This window comes from Anabrus simplex, chromosome 3, assembly GCF_040414725.1.
Source record: "Anabrus simplex isolate iqAnaSimp1 chromosome 3, ASM4041472v1, whole genome shotgun sequence".
NCBI classification, from domain to species: domain Eukaryota; kingdom Metazoa; phylum Arthropoda; class Insecta; order Orthoptera; family Tettigoniidae; genus Anabrus; species Anabrus simplex.
This window is the reverse complement of record NC_090267.1, coordinates 42,237,483-42,259,324: the sequence shown is the minus strand read 5'-3', so window position 1 is coordinate 42,259,324 and position 21,842 is coordinate 42,237,483. Positions and strand designations below refer to the sequence as shown.

At 40.0% G+C, this 21,842-nt stretch overlaps 1 protein-coding gene across 1 annotated transcript in view; it reads right to left on the bottom strand.

Annotated features, from left to right (window-relative positions):
• The window catches only part of LOC136866636 (nose resistant to fluoxetine protein 6), a 278,908-nt gene that overhangs the window by 4,507 nt on the left and 252,559 nt on the right, over positions 1-21,842 (bottom strand). The window contains exon 12 of the mRNA XM_068226571.1: positions 16,212-16,314. Within this exon, the coding sequence (XP_068082672.1) occupies positions 16,212-16,314 (103 nt within the window). The remainder of the gene's footprint in view (positions 1-16,211; positions 16,315-21,842) is intronic.

Sequence of the window (21,842 nt, the reverse complement as noted above, 5' to 3'; positions counted from 1 at the left end):
AGCCCTTGCTCTGAACGAACTATTAGGGATTCTCGAAGAGAATGAAGTTCCCGACACTGAATCACTTAACACAATAACTTTCCCTCCTGTTGGAGATGTCTCAGATGAAGACCCAGGAGCAGAATATTTCCCTACAAGTGACCACCTGCTAGGTTCACAGTTGCGATCAAGAGTTACAGCAGCACCTAACTTTGACACAGTGAACCCTCTGAATAAGGTTCTCCGCTTTTCACGTGTGCAAAGATGAACTATCTCAGTGACACAGCCGCATTTGTTTTCATTTTATAACAAAGAAATGGGTGGGATCGATCGGGCGGATGGGAATATTTCACTCTACAGGGTGTCAATCAGTGGAAAGAAATGGTATTTACCCCTGATAGCACACATGATAGATTTAGCAGAACAAAATGCCTGGAATCTCCATCGGAAAGACGGTGGAAAACCAGATCATTTGAATATTAGAAAAAGTGTGGCTAGATCCATTTTGAAATCCACTAAAAGAGTGATTTCTGGTAAATGTAAAGGGAGGCCATCTAAGAAATGTAAAGTGGATGCACGTTATGACGGAGTGGAGCATCACGGGGCAGATCTTTCAGATGACACTCACACTAAGAAAAAAAGCAGCTTCATTACAAACATTGCTCAAAGAAGTGCGCTACAATGTGTATCAAATGTAACTATGCTTTGCACGTTTCATGCTTTGTACCATTCCACACAAAGGTGTAATGCTTAGAATATGATATGTGATGAGAAATTAATTACTTCATTAATGAAAAATTAATAAAGAAATGAACGTTCTGGAATTGCATAAAATTTATTTCAACAGTAGTGGATTATATGGTAAATGGTGTGTTTCCCTGACGTCCTTCTGGAAGGATGCTCAATTTCCGGCATACTAAGCAAAGAATTTTGGTAAACCTTTTTCTTTAGCTTCATTTACAACCTCAGTGATAGATTTTCATGGAGAAGTTCTTCATTACAACCAAAAATAATTCAGGGTTATCTGGGTTAATGAAGGTAGAGCTCTAGAACAAATCTGGTGTGAAATTGGGAAACCATGGATAACAATCTTCCTGCCTGCCGACAGTGGGGTTAGAAACCACTACCTCCCGAATGCAAGCTCACAGCTGCGCTATCCTAACCACGCTCAGTACACGCAATAATGATTACATCCGTCCATATAATGTCCCCCGGTTTAAGGAGATCCCTCGGCCAAGTGCCATCACTTTCTTCGGAGGGTCGATGACAGGGTGAAGTTTCCGGGCACCCTGTTGCCCATAGGGGGAGAAATTGCCCGTAAAGGCGGATGAAACAAACTATTTCGGTCAACGACATTGGTAGGCAGAAGGCGACGGGAAACCACTGCATTATTATCCCTTGAAATGCAACGATGCAATCGTCTCTACTTGAGCAATGGTTACCATACTGATCATAAGCATCGGAACTCAAGATCTGGCAGGGGAAGACGGACTTGCAAGGCTTCCCAGGTCGTCAGTCAGTGAAATTCTTACAATGGACTGGGAAGAAAAATGAGGATCGCAACTTAGAATGACAGAACACTAATGACACCCAGGAAGTTAGAAGATCTAGAAAGGGTGAAGGAAGTTAATAATATTGATACTTTAGGACTTTGTGAAACACAATGGCAAGGAAATGGTGATTTCATTAGTGATGCGTTCAGGATCATCTGTAGCGGAGGAACAATATCTGGTCAGTACGGTGTGGGACTAATTCTTGGGAAGAACTGGGCAAAGAGTATTGAGAACAGCTATCATGTAAATGACACAATACTGATGGTGAAGATCAAAGCAAAACCTAGGGATGTGACCATTATACATGTGTACTCTCCAATATCGGATAGTAACGAAGATGAGATTGAAGAGCTGTATGAGTGTCCTGATGAGCTACTAAAACTAATTGATTACAAGGAAAATCTGATGATTATGGGAGATTTCAATGTAGTGGTTGATCTGGACAGATTAGGAATAGGGAAATTTGGACTGGGAAAGAGAAACCATCGGGGTGAAAGGCTACTAGAATTTTGTGAACAGTATGATACGTTAATAACTAACACCATGTTTGAAGTGCCTTTGAGAACACGACATACCTGGATATGTCCCGGAGACACGCAAAGATACCAAATTGATTTCATATTACTTTAAGCTAGGTATGAAAATAAAATAAAATAAAATCAATCCACAGATACCCTGGCGCTGAAGTGGACAGTAATCACACACTTGTGATGGCAAAGTGCAATTTCAGATTTGAAAAGATAATCAGAAGGAGGAAGGTCCAATGAGATTTAAACAGATTGAAAAACGAACAAATTATACAGAAATGTGCAGAGTATAAAAATGCACCCATGGAATCTAATAATTGTGAGATGGACTGGGAAATGATGAAAAAAAGGAATCTCTGAGATAGCACATAGAACTGTAGGGAATAGGCGACTAGAGCGAAGGAAACCATGGCTTACTGAAGAGATATTAGACCTCATTCAGAAACGAAACCAGTATAAGGAGATAAACACGTCATTAAACGAAGATTGGTACAGAAAGCAAATAATTTCATTGTGACAAAATGTAGGGAGGCAAAAGAAGTATGGATGAAGGAAATTACGCAGACTATGGAGAATTATATAATATGTGGAAGAACAGGTAGAGCATATGGCATGATCAAATCACTCCAATATCAATCCAAAACAAGAAGTTTAGTTATAAATGATAAGAATGGGCAACTACTTATTGGATATGGCAGAGCGCAGGAAGGTATATATTTTGAAGACCTGTACTGGGATGAAGAAGCAATGGAAATTCGTGACTATTTCGAACCTGAACAGATTGTGGAAGAAGACAATATAGGCCCAATTATCTAAAAGGAAGAATTTGACCTAGCACCAAAACAATTAAAGGGCAAGAAGGTAACCGGACCGGACGATATACCAGCATAAATTCTCTAGGGAATAGGAGAAAGAATGAAACAACAACTGCATAATATCATTGCAAGTTTCTATTACAATGGCGAAATTCCTGGAGACTTTACTGAATGTAGGACAGTTGCCTTACCAAAGAAAGGAAATGCTACTAAGTGTTCCTACTACAGAACACTAACACTGCTATCACACGCATCGAAAATACTAATTAATATAATTAAGAATAGGATTGGAAAGAAAATTGAACAGTATACATCGCAGGATCAGTTTGGTTTTACAACAGGGGAGGGGAAGAAAGAAGCATTAACAATTAATATAGAAAGAAGACTGAGTGTTAACAGGAAAACATACATTGCATTTGTGGATAGAGAAAGCCTTCGACAAAGTAAACTCGAACAAAAAACTCTTTAGGAACATGTAGATTATAGGACTGGACTGGAGGGACGGAAGACTCATTTTACTCCTGTACAAAAATCAAAGCACAACAATAGAAATCAATGGTAATGTTAAGACAGCACCCATTAATAGGGGAGCGAGGCAAGGTTGTGCGCTTTCTCCATTTTTGTTCAAGAGGTTCATTGAGGAGCCCATATAAAAACTTAAGCAAAAACCAAAGGAATAAAAATTGACTGGCAAGAAATCCACTGTATGAGGTTTTCGGATTATACTGCATTTATTGCAGATTCAGAGAGGGAAACAAGCAAAATGCTACGAGTTTTAACATCAACACTACAAGAATCAAAATTGAAACTGAACACCTCGAAAACAAAAGTATTAGTTGTCAGGAAATCAACTGAGGAGATACCAATAACTATGAAGACAGGTGATCAAACAGTACAAAATGTAAGTCAATTTTGCTAGTCGGGAAGCATTATCACGCAGGACAGCAGGTGAGCCACAGAAATCAGGAGAAGGATTGATCTAGCTAAACAAGCCTTCTGTAACAAGAAACAGCTTCTGACAAGCAGGAACATTAACACCGAAATTAGGAAATAATTTGCCAAAATGTTCGTGTGGAGTATTTTGTAGTATGGTTGCGAAACACGGCTCTTAGCAAATAAGGATATAAAACGCCTGGAAGCAATGGAAATGTGGAAATGGAGGAGGATGTTGAAATTTAGTTGGACAGAGAAAATGTCAAACATAGGGTCCTTAAGGAAATAGATGAAACAAGGAATTGATCAACACTGTAGAAAGGAGGAAAACCAAATTCCTTGGCCACACACTTCGGCTTAACAAATTTCTCAGGAATATGCTGAAAGGAAACGTTCCGGGTATTAAGGGAAGATAAAGGCCGAGGAAAAAGTATCTGGATTCCACGATGGACAGGCTGAATTTGAAAAAAATATGCTGACCTGAAACGCTCATCATGAGAGACAAGTGTGGTTGCAGCGACGAGGCCTTACCTTTAGGATATGAATGAATATTGTTTTGGCGTCAGGGAGGGCATCCGATCGTAAAACAGGGCCAAATCCACATGAGAGACACATTTTGCACCCACGACCCATCATACGTGGGAAAAGCGGTAGAAGAAGAATAACATATACACTTACGTATTTATTTATTTATTTCTTTATTTATTTATTTATTTATTTATTTATTTATTTATTTATTTATCAATTTATTTATTTATTTTTTATTGTTTTGGTGAGGCCCCTTGGACTACGTTTATCCTAACTGACGGTTGCTTTCTTTTCCTGAGTCCACTTCTCTCCCACTCCAAGAGGAAATATTTTAGCTGCCAGTGAGTGGAGAGTGTCCACTCTTCTGATCATCATTATCCCTGTTCAATATATCCTTCAGATCAATTTATAAATGTTCTAGGCACTTTCCAACCAGTGTCATCCATTTTGCATTTCTCCCTTTCCCTCTATAAAGTGTGTCGATGATTCTTGAGGTCAGTCTCTTGTTGTTCATTCTGACTATGTGACTGTAGAATATAGACTAAGTCTCACTTTTACATGGCTAATGTTATGCTCTCTAAATGTTGGTAAAGCTCGTTGCGATGCCTGTTTCTGCATTCTCTTTTAAATGGGGCCCATGATTTTTCTCAGGATCATTCGCTCTTTCAAGCATTATGAGGCATAAAGTAACGAAGGACTTACTACGGTTTCAGTGTCGAACTTTGAGGCGAAGAAAATGGAGGTTAGACTTGTAAACGTTCTTATAGACATGGATAGCTCTATCTCTACTTTGGCACACCTGACTCTCATGGCTATATCTTTATTTATTCACTATAGGGCTACCTTTACGCACAATTCACGACGCTGAGGAAGAATCTCTAAATGGGATCTGAGAATGAAAACATCATATGCTCGGTTTAACTAATTTTACATGAGAAGCATTAAAACATTCTTCCTTTAGATTTCAAGCTCTCACAGTAGATTTCTTGATAATTGTGTTCCATAACATCTTCGAAACTCTCGTTTTCGTTCTGCAATAGTCGTCGGTAACTTCCTGCATTTAATAGGCCTGATACGGGACATGTGAACTGTCATACTTGCACCTTTACAAGGCTTACATTTGTATTCCAATACATTTTCAGAGAATAGAGCGTAACTCACAATTAATGAAAGATAGAAAAAAATTGAATTTCTCTTGGAAAATAGCTCTGAAGTATTTAATTATTACTAACGGCAAAGAGTATTTCACTCTACATACTGCTTCCTCAGATATGCCTGTTTTACTAACGGGTTACTGGACGACGATAAAATTCGTAAACGCGTAGCTCGACATACGAGGTTTTCAATCACTGGAAGAAATATCCCAAATTCAGGAAAGGATTCGACTTACGAGATTTTTCTTCTAGGTGCTCGATACGCATCTATTTGGGGGCTGTCAAGGAAGCATAAAATTATTCGAAAGATGCTGTTTATGTACTCGAGTCGACTACTAGGAAATAATGATGAAACACAAATCCTTGGATTATTATTATTATTATTATTATTATTATTATTATTATTATTATTATCATTATTATTATTATTATTATTATTATTATTATTATTATTATTATTATTATTATTATTATTATTATTATTATATTCGTTTACGGTCATTTGAGACGAGGTTAAGCAACAATTGCACACATAAAAGGAAGCCTTCTTTGCAGCCAAAAATCTTCGCGTTCTTTCTCTGGAAGCCTGTCTTCTTTCCTCTGTCCATCCCCTATTCATTTTCTGTTCATCATGGAAGCCTCTGAAGCTGTAGATCACTGATTTATACTTTTCTCTGTTTAACATGTCTTCCCCATTTAATCCAGACTGCTCGAGGTACTTTCTTGTCTCCCTGAACCCTTTGTTAGATACTTTAGGGCTACTGTCAAGTGTTTTATGTATCTGTTTTGTCAGCCTGTTCTCGTCGATACTAAACAGATGTCCATAAAATTTGAGTCTTCCTTTCTTCATTGACTTAATCAATCTTTTGCCTTCTTAACATATTTCTCCCCTTCCTCGTACCCTAAACTGGCAATGCACGATTTTTGGAGCCGTTATCTTGCGGAGGATCTTCCTCTCAAATTTCTCGGTTTCTCTTAGTCCCGAAATTCCAGTCATACAGAAGCATTCAATAGCTTACAGACACACTCTTTTAATTAATGTGTTGTAGTGTCTTAGTTTAGGTTGCCTTCAGAAGGCTTTCCTTTTGTACAGAGCGTGTGTCCTGCGATAAACAGTTTCCATCTCCTTTTGCCTGATGTAGTTGGCTCCTCTCTCGTTAGTTTTCGGCTGTGCGATTTCACCGAGGTACTTGAAGCTGTCAACTCTTTCTACCTTACCGTGACCTGTCTTCAAGTGATGAGGGGCTGTTTCGATTTTAGTCATATATTTGTTTATTTTTCAAAGGAAATACGGAGTTCTGCTTTATCTGCTTCCTGCTTTAGTATACGTATCTGCTCTGAAGCTGCGTTAGTGTTTCCAGACAGGACAGCGAAGTCATCGCCGAATGCAAGGCAGTTGATCTTGATGCCATTTTGACCCGCACAAACACCCATCCCCACAGTGTCCGCACAGGTAGCAACAAGACAAAAATAGGTTTTAAAAAAAACCAAACAAGGTGGAAGCAAAATTATCCAAAAGTAAACCATCACAAAAGGTACTTACCACGAATAAGACAAACGACCAGAGGCCATGGAAAGAATGAAAATAACTATCACTGTATGGTTTCAAATACTACAATAATAACACGTCCAGGTTCTTTTGAAGTAAATAAATATATTTAATCAGAGAAGGAAGTAATATTAAGATAACTCTGGACTCAGAACATCAACAGGAATAAGAAAAATATTCAAAGAGAAATAATACCAAAACACAACTAACCTACGGTTCGAACCGGCCTAACTTATTGGGACCCAATATAAAATTTCAGTACTAGCCTAACCTACCTTCTTATTTATAAATTACCAATAAATCATGATACGTTTTAAAGTCTTTTGGTTTAGATAAATTATTTTCGCACCATTAACTTAGTTAATTTGCATGAAATAAATTTGTTAAGTTAACTTTTCTTCTCTTAGAAAATACACTAAGCGAATACAGAAATTCTTGAGGTACTAAGCGAATACAGAAATTCTTTGAGGTACTAAGCGAGGAGGTGGTACAAAGTTCATTGTACCCACACTCAAATAGAGGAAAACAAGGAAAAACCCGAAATTAAATTGAGAATAAATCAGGAAAATCATATCACGCGGGTAAACGGGGATGCCAAGAGATAAATCAATAACCAAAGATAAGCGAGCCAAAAATTAAGGACAAATATTAGCTTTCAACATTACAGCATCCCACAGGAGCATAAAACCTTTTGTCAACAACCCTCAAATCCGGCTCCATAGCAACAACAACAATTAACATTCACTTCAAAGAGAGTGAACCAATCCCAATGAGAAACGCAACAATGGCAAAACAGACCGCTTTAAAAGAAAACAGCAATTTCTCAAAGGGAAAAGAAAAGTCTAAAAAGAAAGGCAGAAATAAGCAGAAAATTCGCACAGAAATACCTTATACAACTTCCTCGCTTAGCATCTTTCGTTACCCAAGTGTAGGCCCTCTAACAAGGGTTTAAGACATCACCTTTTTTGAAAATAAAATAACGGAAAGGTGACCAGAATAAATTTTACAATATTAGTAACACATTTTTAAGGTTTCCAATTTTGAACAGTTCCTAGTTTGGAAAACGATACAAAGCATGGGAACTGATTTCTAATCACAGCACACCGCCGAAAAAGTTATTATTACAATTATTAATTTCAAGTTCAGGTAAATTTCGATTTGTAATTCCAGTAGAGGCATTCCATGTATCACAACCCAACTAGCACAATCACTTCGACGAAATCGTAGATAAAGTTAGAGGTAAAGTTATAACTTACAGTCTTGGCGGTGACGTAGAGGAAGGACCCCGTACTTACATTAGGCCGAAGTTCAAACAAATAAAACTAGTAGAAAATACAACATCTGCGATGCTCCAAAAGTTCGTCCAGAGTACAGGAACTCATAAATCGGGGAATGTGACCCCGAAAATGCACTGGATCAACCAGGCACCATCTTGAAGTTGAACATCATAGCGGAGCTATACATGCACGTCTGTTCGGCTTCCATGTTCTCGGCAGACCACCTCTCTCTTCCTCTTCAAACGGTAAGCGGAAGTTGGCTTTCGTTACTCCAGGATCGGGATGCGCCAGAGGTTGCGCAGTAGGTTACAGTCCACGGAAATTAAACGACTCCCGGTAGGGCATATTAACCAACAGAGTTTACAGACCCGAAGTAACTTCGAGTAGTTGCGTATAATCAAGTTTCAAATAAATAGTAACTCACCCACAGTCGTAGGAGAAGGAAGCAGTTCATTAATTTAAGTTACTATGACGATTAAGTCCATATCTCGCAGGGAGATAAAGTGAAATAATTTCCACGGAGATAGACTCCAACTCGAAAATTTCAAACAAGGAGACAGAGTATTAATACTGTCTCAGCCTCCCGCCCAGAAACCACACGTACACTCGTACTTTATGTTACACATGCTGCGGTGGTCCAGAAGTATACTAAATTTTGGTGAAGGAGTCCATATGAGTAAACGACACACCGAGATAAGTTCACTTCCATGCACTCCCCTAACATGATTGCATTATGCCTCAGGAACACCAACATACCAATGTATATGCCTTCCAAATGTAGTTAGTACCTTTAAACCCAATGCTTGTTTAGTTCAGATATCACAAGAATAATAAGACTGTTGTACTACACCAGCCATATAACCAACATGTTGATTCATAGTTCACATACAGTAGATATGTATTACGATGAATACCCGGAATTATCTTCTTCAAAAGAAAATTAATTTGCAAGATCTTGGTGATTTTCTTTTACCATAATTATATCACCTCTGTACCAGAACATGTTTCAGTTAACGAATGGAAAATTCCCAAACATCAATTTTAAACCTTTTGAGATGGTAATAGAGATATTCTCAATCTTAATATCAGTTTTATATATCGAGTTCCCATTTACCTACTAAGAAATGCAATCTTCTTGTTTCAATATCAAGATAAACGAAGATTACCACCCGAAAAGGAAGGAACGCAAGGGAGCAAGGAACAGGGAACAAGAAAGGATCATAAATTGGTGTATGCAGTACTACATGATACCCAAGATCCAAGTATTAGCTTTAATTTAAATTTTTAACTTGCGCTCGATTGAACTAGGGCCCGAGTATACCACAAAAATACCCCAAATAATGCATAACACCACCAGAACCAAGGTAACCAGAACTAATTCCAACAAGAAGAACAGAACGGAGGCTGATCTTCAACACAGCGAGCTCGCAAAATTCCAGATTTCACAAATACACCAGAAAAGATGCAAATGAATATCCAACAAATGAGGTTCAACATTCCATATACACCATGCATAACCAAGATGAACAAGAACAAGGAGAAGGAACCAATACACAGTCAATTAGCAACGTTTCAGGTAAGCGAAAATAGAACATAAAATATGGAAAAATCCAAGGCTAAAAAGGTAAACAATTTCATAGCAAGGGAAGAGTAGGCAGGATCGGTTGGAGACCTCTAAAGATCATTTAGATGGAGGGTACGCGTTTCAGTTTGTCATCAACAACAGACCAACCAACAAACACCAAGCTACCAAAACTTACAGATCAAAATTAAGTACAACACAGGACCATAATTAGCTCCATGGAAGCAACGGGACAGAAATAGGGACAGGAGAAACTCAGGAGGGAACAAAATCCGGAATCAGGTAACTATCCTACTGCATGGAAACATAATCACAATTCATTCCACAAAGGGACACCCAATCAAATTAAAAGGAAATTTAAAACCTCAGATCAGAAGACCCCAAAATGGAAAATAACGAGCACTGACCAACACAGCGTACACTACCGGTTACCCAATAGGGTCTCAGCATTACCTGGTCTATAAATATGTGACTTTCCGATCACACTGTCGCTCTACAGCCAACAGGTGCCTCCCCCTATCTCCCAGGGGAGCAGGCAAATAAAACATAAGTGGCGGCATACGAGGCAAGTCCATGGAAAATGCTCACAGAAGCATGAAGAAGGCAGTTCTCAACTAATAGACCCCATAATCTATTAGCAGGAAGATTCCAGTACCGACTAAGAGAATCCTAATCCGTCCCATACCAGAGTAGCAAACTCAAAGCACGGTAAGATGATCAACACCAATGTCAACAGACACCAAAGAACCACTGAGAGAAGAACACCATAGAGTGGCAGATAAAATTTAAAATGAGCATTACAGAAGAACCAAAAACAGATACGATGACATCAGATCAACCAGAAATGCATGGAGACAGGAAATGAAGAAACCATGAAACACGAAACCAGCAAGTTACAACAAGGCAAGATAGTTCCAAACGAGAAATAAATTCATGCGAGGGGTTATTCCCAAATCTACAGAGGCACAAGGTACAACATCAAGGCAACACATCGCCCATACCTGACATGCCATAACCACAATTACACACACTACAATAATAATAGTAAAACCATAATGACTAAGCCACGTGTTAGCCCTTAAAGGGATAAAAGGAATACTCCATCCTCAACAACATGCTCAGTAATCAATATGCAAATCCCAAAATCAAACTTACGGTACCGTACACTTTCCTTCAAACACAGGATCACGACCAAACCATTACAGGTTAAAAGGAACTCAGTCCTCAGGTGTTATGACCCTACTGCATCACTCAACTCCAAAACAATAAGTAGATAAGGTAAAGGGTTTCACAGAACTCACAACTCGAAATGGAACTAGGCAAATAAAGATAGGTTAAATGAATTTCGCAGAAGAAGTATACCTAGACACATAATGACTTCAACATGGTACCAATGTCAGATATGCCGAGAACTACCAAATACAAGAACCTCCATATATGATCAAAATTTTACATCAGGATGACAACAAGGTCACAAATTTCAGACAGAACGGGCTAGTTTAATAATTCCACCATAGACAATTCACCAGCAGGAACACTTGAGGCAAGCCTGCACGGTACAAATACTTCCAACCAGGTAACAAATACAACCGATAATAGGGTACAAAACACAATGAAACAGAGAACCACATGCAATCAATAGTTTGGAAAAGGGTAAACAAGCAAAGACACTAAAATGTCCAGGCACGTGGCCAACAAGTCACCAACCCAATCACCGATTAACAGAGTTCAACTATAGCCCATAACTACCCAATAACAGATGACATAAGGTAACATGCCTCCGTCCACCACCTACCAAACGGACACCAACAGCAAGACCAGGTAAAAATGGAAACCACTCATGCAAAAGCACAGCCAAGTCTCGCGGCTAGGACAGATCAGCAATCGCACAGCAAACATGGAAACACATCACCACCGACTGGTTGTATAAAACATAAATGATGACTTCCAAGTAGATATAAGGCTCTACGCTTTAAAGTTAAGTTCCGCTCCGGACTAATGGTAACCAAACAAGGTTAGAAAACATTTACCAGACAAGGTAAAGGTAAAGAATTTCGAGGAAACAACCGGCCCAATGTAAAGAAACATCACAGGCAGGATTAATTTCAAAGTTTAACAATCATCAAGAATTAAGTACTCGAAAGAAACAGGTACAGGCATGCACACAATCCCATTTAGGCCAAAGAGGGCAGCAAGGCATAATTTCAATCGCACAGCGCAAATATCAGTAACACATACATGCCAATCACATAAACCAGAAAAGTTTAAAACGGGTTCATAGGCACTAACGATGGGAGGATACGAGGGAATGCCAAACAGTTCAGCAGTAAATCACACCCATACTGACCAGGCACAAGGTAGACATGCCAATAGATTAAGTACATGCAAGGTTCGCACGCTGTTAGCAACGCAGTAGGTAAAATCAACAACGATAGTTTCTCGCAGAATGATTTTAGCACAGTCGAAGCATCATGTCAGGTAAAATAATAAGAATAACAACAAACCTGGGAAGCAAATAAAAGGTCAGGACAGATAATGTAATAAGTTCCCAGAGTACAGATCAACGATCATAATCCAGTAAAACAAATAACGTCACACGCAACATATCCGAGCAAAAGCAATAACTCGATTAAACACAATTAATTCCATAACCACAGATTAAATCTTTTTCGCAGGTAGACCATGAAAATACTGAACAAATAACCACCAAGAAAATCACAGAGTACACGGCAAACTGTGGTACACTCGTAGCCCAAAGCCAATCGATTCGTGCTCAAGTGTCGGTCATTTCACAATTTTTTAAGATAAAAGATAATAAATTCAGAATTTAGAGTAGTTGATAAGGTTCAAACTCACCAATTTACGAAGAAACAAGGAAGGGAAAGATACAAGGCACCTGAAAGCAGTAAGGCAGGCAGGCGGGAAACACACGAACAGCAGCTGGTAGAGCAATACCGACATCACGTACACAATCCAAGAAGGTAGCACACAGCTCGACAGGGAACCGGACAAAACACCCCGAAGATATTAACATGAAACAAATTTTTGTACAGTTAAACAAGATGAATGCATTTCCTTTACATTTTTTAATAGATATCTTAACATGCCTTTCATTACCCAGACACACCTTTTAAAACCATACAGTGACAACGTTAAGGGGATGCCAAGAGGGTCAGCTACGACCCCACGAAACACAATAACACAAGGGTCTACTAACAGGCGAGCAATTCTGAAGGAACAGCTCGCATACCGCCCAGAGCGAAGGGAAAACAAATGACAACCACGCTCTGAAGCTACCACTGACTGACCCGCACAAACACCCATCCCCACAGTGTCCGCACAGGTAGCAACAAGACAAGAAATATAGGTTTAAAAAGAACAAACAAGTGGAAGCAAAATTATCCAAAGGTAAACCATCACAAAAGGTACTTACCACGAATAAGACAAACGACCAGAGGCCATGGAAAGAATGAAAATAACTATCACTGTATGGTTTCAAATACTACAATAATAACACGTCCAGGTTCTTTTGAAGTAAATAAATATATTTAATCAGAGAAGGAAGTAATATTAAGATAACTCTGGACTCAGAACATCAACAGGAATAAGAAAAATATTCAAAGAGAAATAATACCAAAACACAACTAACCTACGGTTCGAACCGGCCTAACTTATTGGGACCCAATATAAAATTTCAGTACTAGCCTAACCTACCTTCTTATTTATAAATTACCAATAAATCATGATACGTTTTAAAGTCTTTTGGTTTAGATAAATTATTTTCGCACCATTAACTTAGTTAATTTGCATGAAATAAATTTGTTAAGTTAACTTTTCTTCTCTTAGAAAATACACTAAGCGAATACAGAAATTCTTGAGGTACTAAGCGAATACAGAAATTCTTTGAGGTACTAAGCGAGGAGGTGGTACAAAGTTCATTGTACCCACACTCAAATAGAGGAAAACAAGGAAAAACCCGAAATTAAATTGAGAATAAATCAGGAAAATCATATCACGCGGGTAAACGGGGATGCCAAGAGATAAATCAATAACCAAAGATAAGCGAGCCAAAAATTAAGGACAAATATTAGCTTTCAACATTACAGCATCCCACAGGAGCATAAAACCTTTTGTCAACAACCCTCAAATCCGGCTCCATAGCAACAACAACAATTAACATTCACTTCAAAGAGAGTGAACCAATCCCAATGAGAAACGCAACAATGGCAAAACAGACCGCTTTAAAAGAAAACAGCAATTTCTCAAAGGGAAAAGAAAAGTCTAAAAAGAAAGGCAGAAATAAGCAGAAAATTCGCACAGAAATACCTTATACAACTTCCTCGCTTAGCATCTTTCGTTACCCAAGTGTAGGCCCTCTAACAAAGGTTTAAGACATCACCTTTTTTGAAAATAAAATAACGGAAAGGTGACCAGAATAAATTTTACAATATTAGTAACACATTTTTAAGGTTTCCAATTTTGAACAGTTCCTAGTTTGGAAAACGATACAAAGCATGGGAACTGATTTCTAATCACAGCACACCGCCGAAAAAGTTATTATTACAATTATTAATTTCAAGTTCAGGTAAATTTCGATTTGTAATTCCAGTAGAGGCATTCCATGTATCACAACCCAACTAGCACAATCACTTCGACGAAATCGTAGATAAAGTTAGAGGTAAAGTTATAACTTACAGTCTTGGCGGTGACGTAGAGGAAGGACCCCGTACTTACATTAGGCCGAAGTTCAAACAAATAAAACTAGTAGAAAATACAACATCTGCGATGCTCCAAAAGTTCGTCCAGAGTACAGGAACTCATAAATCGGGGAATGTGACCCCGAAAATGCACTGGATCAACCAGGCACCATCTTGAAGTTGAACATCATAGCGGAGCTATACATGCACGTCTGTTCGGCTTCCATGTTCTCGGCAGACCACCTCTCTCTTCCTCTTCAAACGGTAAGCGGAAGTTGGCTTTCGTTACTCCAGGATCGGGATACGCCAGAGGTTGCGCAGTAGGTTACAGTCCACGGAAATTAAACGACTCCCGGTAGGGCATATTAACCAACAGAGTTTACAGACCCGAAGTAACTTCGAGTAGTTGCGTATAATCAAGTTTCAAATAAATAGTAACTCACCCACAGTCGTAGGAGAAGGAAGCAGTTCATTAATTTAAGTTACTATGACGATTAAGTCCATATCTCGCAGGGAGATAAAGTGAAATAATTTCCACGGAGATAGACTCCAACTCGAAAATTTCAAACAAGGAGACAGAGTATTAATACTGTCTCACATTTATTATTATTATTATTATTATTATTATTATTATTATTATTATTATTATTATTATTATTATTATTATTATCATTATTATTATCATCATCATTTTGGTGGTCTATGGACAATGTTTGAAAATTTGTACTGTATTTTTAGCCTTCCCTGCCTTTTTTATCTGTTCATCCTCTATCGTACTTCCTTTTTCTGCTTTCCTGTATAGAACTTCCCTTTTCTCACTGGCGTTTCTCCAGCCTTCTGAAAACCGCGGATTTTTTGGCGAATTAGCTAAATTGATTTCTGTCCATGATATATTCTTCCGAATCGCTCATCTGCGTGAAATCCAACCTCACTTCTCTAAACCATTTCAGTTGTCTCCCTTTTCCGGAAGAATTCAAAGGTTCTCTTCGTCAGTCTTTTACTGTCCATCCTCAACAAGTGGCCTTAGAACTGCAAATTTCTCTTTATTATTATTATTATTATTATTATTATTATTATTATTATTATTATTATTATTATTATTATTATTATTATTATAGTCTTTTAACATTCCACTAACACATCAAAGGTTTTCGGTCGGTGGCATAGAAATAGGAAACGGGTGAAAATGGGAAGGAAACGACCGTGGCCATAATTTAGGTACAACATATCGCCGTTGCCGGGACGAAACCTCCTATGTGTCAATATTTTGGAGATATATTGACCCGCAGCACATACATTATGAAGAGCGAGAATGCCTTGACAACTGTCACACAATATTGCACCTTAGATAACAGAACCTTACCGGCCAAAGTTCTAAGCTAAAATATTTCACATAGGAGGTTTTGTCCCGGCAACGACGATATGCAAGATGTGAAAATGGGAAACCATGAAAAACCATCTTCAGGGCTACCGACGGTAGGATTGGAAACTAACATATCCCGAATGCAATTTCACACCTGTGCGACTATAAACGCACGCCCAACTCGCTCGGCGATGTTATTACCATTATGAATGTGTTGCGGAAGTATACTTGTCAGGAAATGAAGAGTTACTTACTCAGAAGCTCCTTCTCCAGGACCATGAATGGCGTCTCAAATGTCAGCGAAAGAACAATAGCAACCAGAATGGAGATAATCAAATCGCCAAAGTATGTGCGCATCTGAAATGAAACAAAATTATCTTGGTCAAGTTCGTACAGTTCTGGTACAGTAAAATTTCTCAAAGCGGAATCTCAAGGGACCACAATATTTTTCCGAATTAGACAAGTTTCCGCATTACACACAACAGCGCATTTTTCCCTGAAAACACCAATCATGACCACTGCTACACAAAACATGATACAGTATACAGAAAGCTAAATATACTTAGAGCTTAATTATATTTGCCTACGCATGACATTTGGTCATCCATATTAATGTACATATTACTTTAGTACACGGATTTGTTAACTATTATTAAACCACACCAAACCCCATGCCACCGCAGACCTTGAACGGCCTTGGCCTACCAAGCGTCCGCTGCTTATCCCGAGGGCCTGCAGATTACGAGGTGTCGTGTGGTCAGCACGAATAATCCTCTCGGCCGTTATTCTTGGCTTTCTAGACCGGGGCCGCCATCTCACCGTCAGATAGCTGAGTAGGCTGAGTGGACCTCGAACCATCCCTCAGGTCCAGGTAAAACTCCCTGACCTGGCCGGGAATCGGGTAAGAGGCATACACCCTACCCCTACACCACGGGGCCGGCGTTAATTATTATTCCTGCGCTTTATTATTACATACAGTATGCATATCATGTTGGCACTGTCACAACACTCAATTACACAACACTGGTCATACTCTACTTAAACTTATTTCCACCACAACACTCCTTAATCTATACAGTACTTCAAACACTAAGCTTTTTCTACAGATCAAACAAAGAAATTTGTTTCCTCTTCTTGCTAATCATGTCTTTCTGAATGCAGTCCTTAGCTGACGCAATAACTTCATGAAGCGTGGAAGAGAGAGACAAATGCACTGGAGGACCGATTCAAATCTGGATTTGATCTTCTTGCTCGTCTCCTTCCGCCTGCTCCTCTTTCTCGGCCTTTCTCACTGCTAGAAATGCTGCAGCTGATCCAAAATTGTGATGTATCGTAAGCTATTTATCACTTCGAATAAAGTTCCTTGACTCGCAGGGAACGTCTCTTCCTTGACACAGGTCGGATAATGCCGATACCTTTTCAAGCTCTTCGTTTGAAGAGATTCCGCATTATAAAAAAGTAAAATATCGTCGTTGCCGGGACAAAACCTCCTATGTGATAATATTTTTGGAGATATACTGACCCGCAGCACATACATTATTAAGAGCGAGAATACCTTGACTGTATTCACACAATATTGCACCTTAGATGACAGAATCTTACCAGCCGAATTTCTAAGCTAAAATATTTCACATAGGAGGTTTTGTCCCGGCAGCGACGATATGCTTTGCCCAGACCAGGAAAATATTCCGTAATAGACAAGTTTCCGCTTTATTGAAGTTTCGCTTTGAGAAAGTTTTATTCTATTAGGTTTAATTAACAAATATTTCATGATGAAATATTGAAAATTGTAACGTTAAGATGTGATAAGCCAGCTAACTTGAAATGTCATGTAAATGAAGTGATGAATACAAAATCAAAAACAACAATCCGAAACATTGATGTAAATAAGAAATTTGTTAATAAGACTGCGTTTAGCTTTAGAGACTGTTTCAAACGTATATAATGTTTTAAGAAAATACTAAATTATTTTGTAAATTCTATGTATATTTCCACGGGATTGGTTTGAAAATATGATGTTATTTCGTAGCGAACTTTGATAGAATCGGTGGACGACAACGATACGATTGTCGGTTTAGTAGTCCATAGGGAAATGTCCACTACAGGACTGTACACTAAAGCTCAAAACCAGTATCAAATATATCAGTAATAATGAAATGGCCTTTATGAGATTTGCCTGTGGTTACTAAATATTCGGTTAATTGAAGTATTCATAGAAATTTAGTATGAATATAAATGAATAATGACCGGGCTGAACGCTGAAATATAAAGCAGCTGCCAAGAACGAAGGAAGAAATGCTTATTTATATCTGGAGTGCTGGACGAAAAAGGAGAGGATAAAGTGTTGACGATCTTGAAGGTTGTGGAACTCATCCAAAAAAGGATGAAAATCAACGTCAGTGAAGTCGATATAGGCGATGTAGAAAGGATAAGCAAAGCACTGGGCAACAGGCCGATAAAAGTGAAGTTGTTTTCCACCCTGATGGCAGAAATAGTGATAAGATGCGCGGATAATTTACGGAGCACGAAAATCTGGATCAAAAGAGACATGGGAAGAGAAGGGATGAGGAATATAAATACCCTAAAAAACATTTAGTCCGAGTCAGACTTCAAGGGCTAAGAGCTTATATTAAGGGGCAACATCTAGTGGTATCCAATGACCAGTGGACTAGGTTTTGGCCAGTGAAGAAACTACGGGATTTAGAAGAAAATACGATGTAAAACCAAACCAAACCCCATGTCGCTACAGCCCTTGAAGGGCCTTGGCCTACCAAGCGACCGCTGCTCAGCCCGAAGGACTGCAGGTTACGAGGTGTCGTGTAGTCAGCACGACGAATCCTCTCGGCCGTTATTCTTGGCTTTCTAGACTGGGGCCGCTATCTCACCGTCAGATAGCTCCTCAATTCTAATCACGTAGGCTGAGTGGACCTCGAACCAGCCCTCAGGTCCAGGTAAAAATCCCTGACCTGGTCGGGAATCGAACCCGGGGCCTCCGGGTAAGAGGCAGGCACGCTACCCCTATACCACGGGGCCAGCCAATATACGATGTAAGAAGAAGAAATGGGGAAGAGAGTAGAAGAAAAGCAAGTTACGGTCAGCAGCCTTGGAGAAGATGGACACGGTGATAAGGAAACAACCAAGGAGAGTAGGAATTTAAGTGAGGTTAGGCAGGGAGATGTGCATGGTGAAAGTGTGATACAGTGGTACATAGTGAACAAGAAAGTGCAGTAGATAACAGGGTAAAAATAGGAAGGCTTAGGAATACCAGTACGGACATAGACAGTGAAGAAGAAAGTCAGAGAGGCGAATACAGTGAACGAATGGATATGCAGAGTGAAGAGGTAAGAGCAGCCGAAACCAGGCAGAGAATAGAGCTGTTTTTGAGCCACGGGAGAAGCAGGAGTTTACGGGACATGTGGGGGATGAAGAAAAATGAAGAGGGTAGAGTCACAAGAAGTAAAAACCCTAAGACGTTAGTAAGTAAGTAAGGGAATAGTGGTGAAATCATGATGGTATTATAAGAAAAGATCGTTAAATTGGACTATTATTCATAAGGGGTTGATTTGGTGATATGTGAGAGTGATTAGGGTAAGTGGTAGAGTGTTTATGTTAGTTGTATAAGAGGAAGTACATTTATGGTGGAAATGTATTGTCATTTGAAAGAGATAGATTTGGTGGTGTAATTGAGATAAGAGTGATTAAATTATAGAGATGGTATGGTAATTATTGAAGGAGTAAGAGGAGATGGTATAATTGAATGTGGAGGATGATTAATAGTTGGTGTCGGTAGAGCGCAAAGAATGATGATATTTAAGGAAAGGTGAAAAGGAAATAGTTGGAAGGAGAGCGGAGGACGGTTGGTAAAGTGCTGAAGGTGGAGGTATTTGGTGATAAGTATGTTTATAGTGAGCAACGAGAGCTAACGAAAAAGTTGAAAGTTTAAGATAATGGAGTGATTGTTAATAAGGAAAGATGGTTCGGTTGTTAAGAAGGAGGACGTTATAGAGGCTGTGATATTATCGTTAAAAATTGACAAGAGGAGGCAAGATATTGATGGATGTAGTGTTATTTGTAAGGGGTTGATTTGGTGGTTTGTCCAAGGGATTATTTATGAGAGCCACGATGGATGGAGAATGAGAGAGGAATGATGTTTAAATGGCAGACATGAGTGTGTCGGTATTGTGTATGGTTTTATATGTTTGAAGGGCAAGTTGTTTATTAGCAATCAATGGTATTTTAAGAGAATATACACTGACTGACAGAGCAAATGCAACACCAAGAAGGAGTGGTCAGAACTTTATGCCAATTGCAGGGTAGACTGACGTCACTGAGGTATGCTCATGATGTGAAATGCGCCGCTGTGCTGTGCACGTAGCGAACGATAAATGGGACACGGCGTTGGCGAATGGCCCACTTCGTACCGTGATTTCTCAGCCGACAGTCATTGTAGAACGTGTTGTCGTGTGCCACAGGACACGTGTATAGCTATGAATGCCAGGCCGCCGTCAACGGAGGCATTTCCAGCAGACAGACGACTTTACGAGGGGTATGGTGATCGGGCTGAGAAGGGCAGGTTGGTCGCTTCGTCAAATTGCAGCCGATACCCATAGGGATGTGTCCACGATGCAGCGCCTGTGGCGAAGATGGTTGGCGCAGGGATATGTGGCACGTGCGAGGGGTCCAGGCGCAGCCCGAGTGACATCAGCATGCGAGGATCGGCGCATCCGCCGCCAAGCGGTGGCAGCCCCGCACGCCACGTCAACCGCCATTCTTCAGCATGTGCGAGACACCCTGGCTGTTCCAATATCGACCAGAACAATTTCCCGTCGATTGGTTGAAGGAGGCCTGCACTCCCGGCGTCCGCTCAGAAGACTACCATTGACTCCACAGCATAGACGTGCACGCCTGGCATGGTGCCGGGCTAGAGCGACTTCGATGAGGGAATGGCGGAACGTCGTGTTCTCTGATGAGTCACGCTTCTGTTCTGTCAGTGATAGTCACCGCAGACGAGTGTGGCGTCGGCGTGGAGAAAGCTCAAATCCGGCAGTAACTGTGGAGCGCCCTACCGCTAGACAACGCGGCATCATGGTTTGGGGCGCTATTGCGTATGATTCCACGTCACCTCTAGTGCGTACTCAAGGCACGTTAAATGCCCACCGCTACGTGCAGCATGTCTGCGGCCGGTGGCACTCCCGTACCTTCAGGGGCTGCCCAATGCTCTGTTTCAGCAGGATAATGCCCGCCCACACACTGCTCGCATCTCCCAACAGGCTCTACGAGGTGTACAGATGCTTCCGTGGCCAGCGTACTCTCCGGATCTCTCACCAATCGAACACGTGTGGGATCTCATTGGACGCCGTTTGCAAACTCTGCCCCAGCCTCGAACGGACGACCAACTGTGGCAAATGGTTGACAGAGAATGGAGAACCATCCCTCAGGACACCATCCGCACTCTTATTGACTCTGTACCTCGACGTGTTTCTGCGTGCATCGCCGCTCGCGGTGGTCCTACATCCTACTGAGTCGATGCCGTGCGCATTGTGTAACCTGCATATCGGTTTGAAATAAACATCAATTATTCATCCGCGCCGTCTCTGTTTTTTCCCCAACTTTCATCCCTTTCGAACCACTCCTCCTTGGTGTTGCATTGTCACTGTCAGTCAGTGTATTTTTAGCTAGTTAATGGCGGATTGGTATACATAGGTGGTTGGTTGTCAATACGAAATGATGCTGAAAAAATAGATATTGTACTTTGAGTGGAAGTGGAGTGTGATTATTATGGTTATTGGAAAAGTACAGAGTACATAATATAAGTGTGTACAGTTGCATATCGTCGCTGCCGGGACAAAACCTCCTATGTGAACTATTTTAGCTTAGAAATTCCG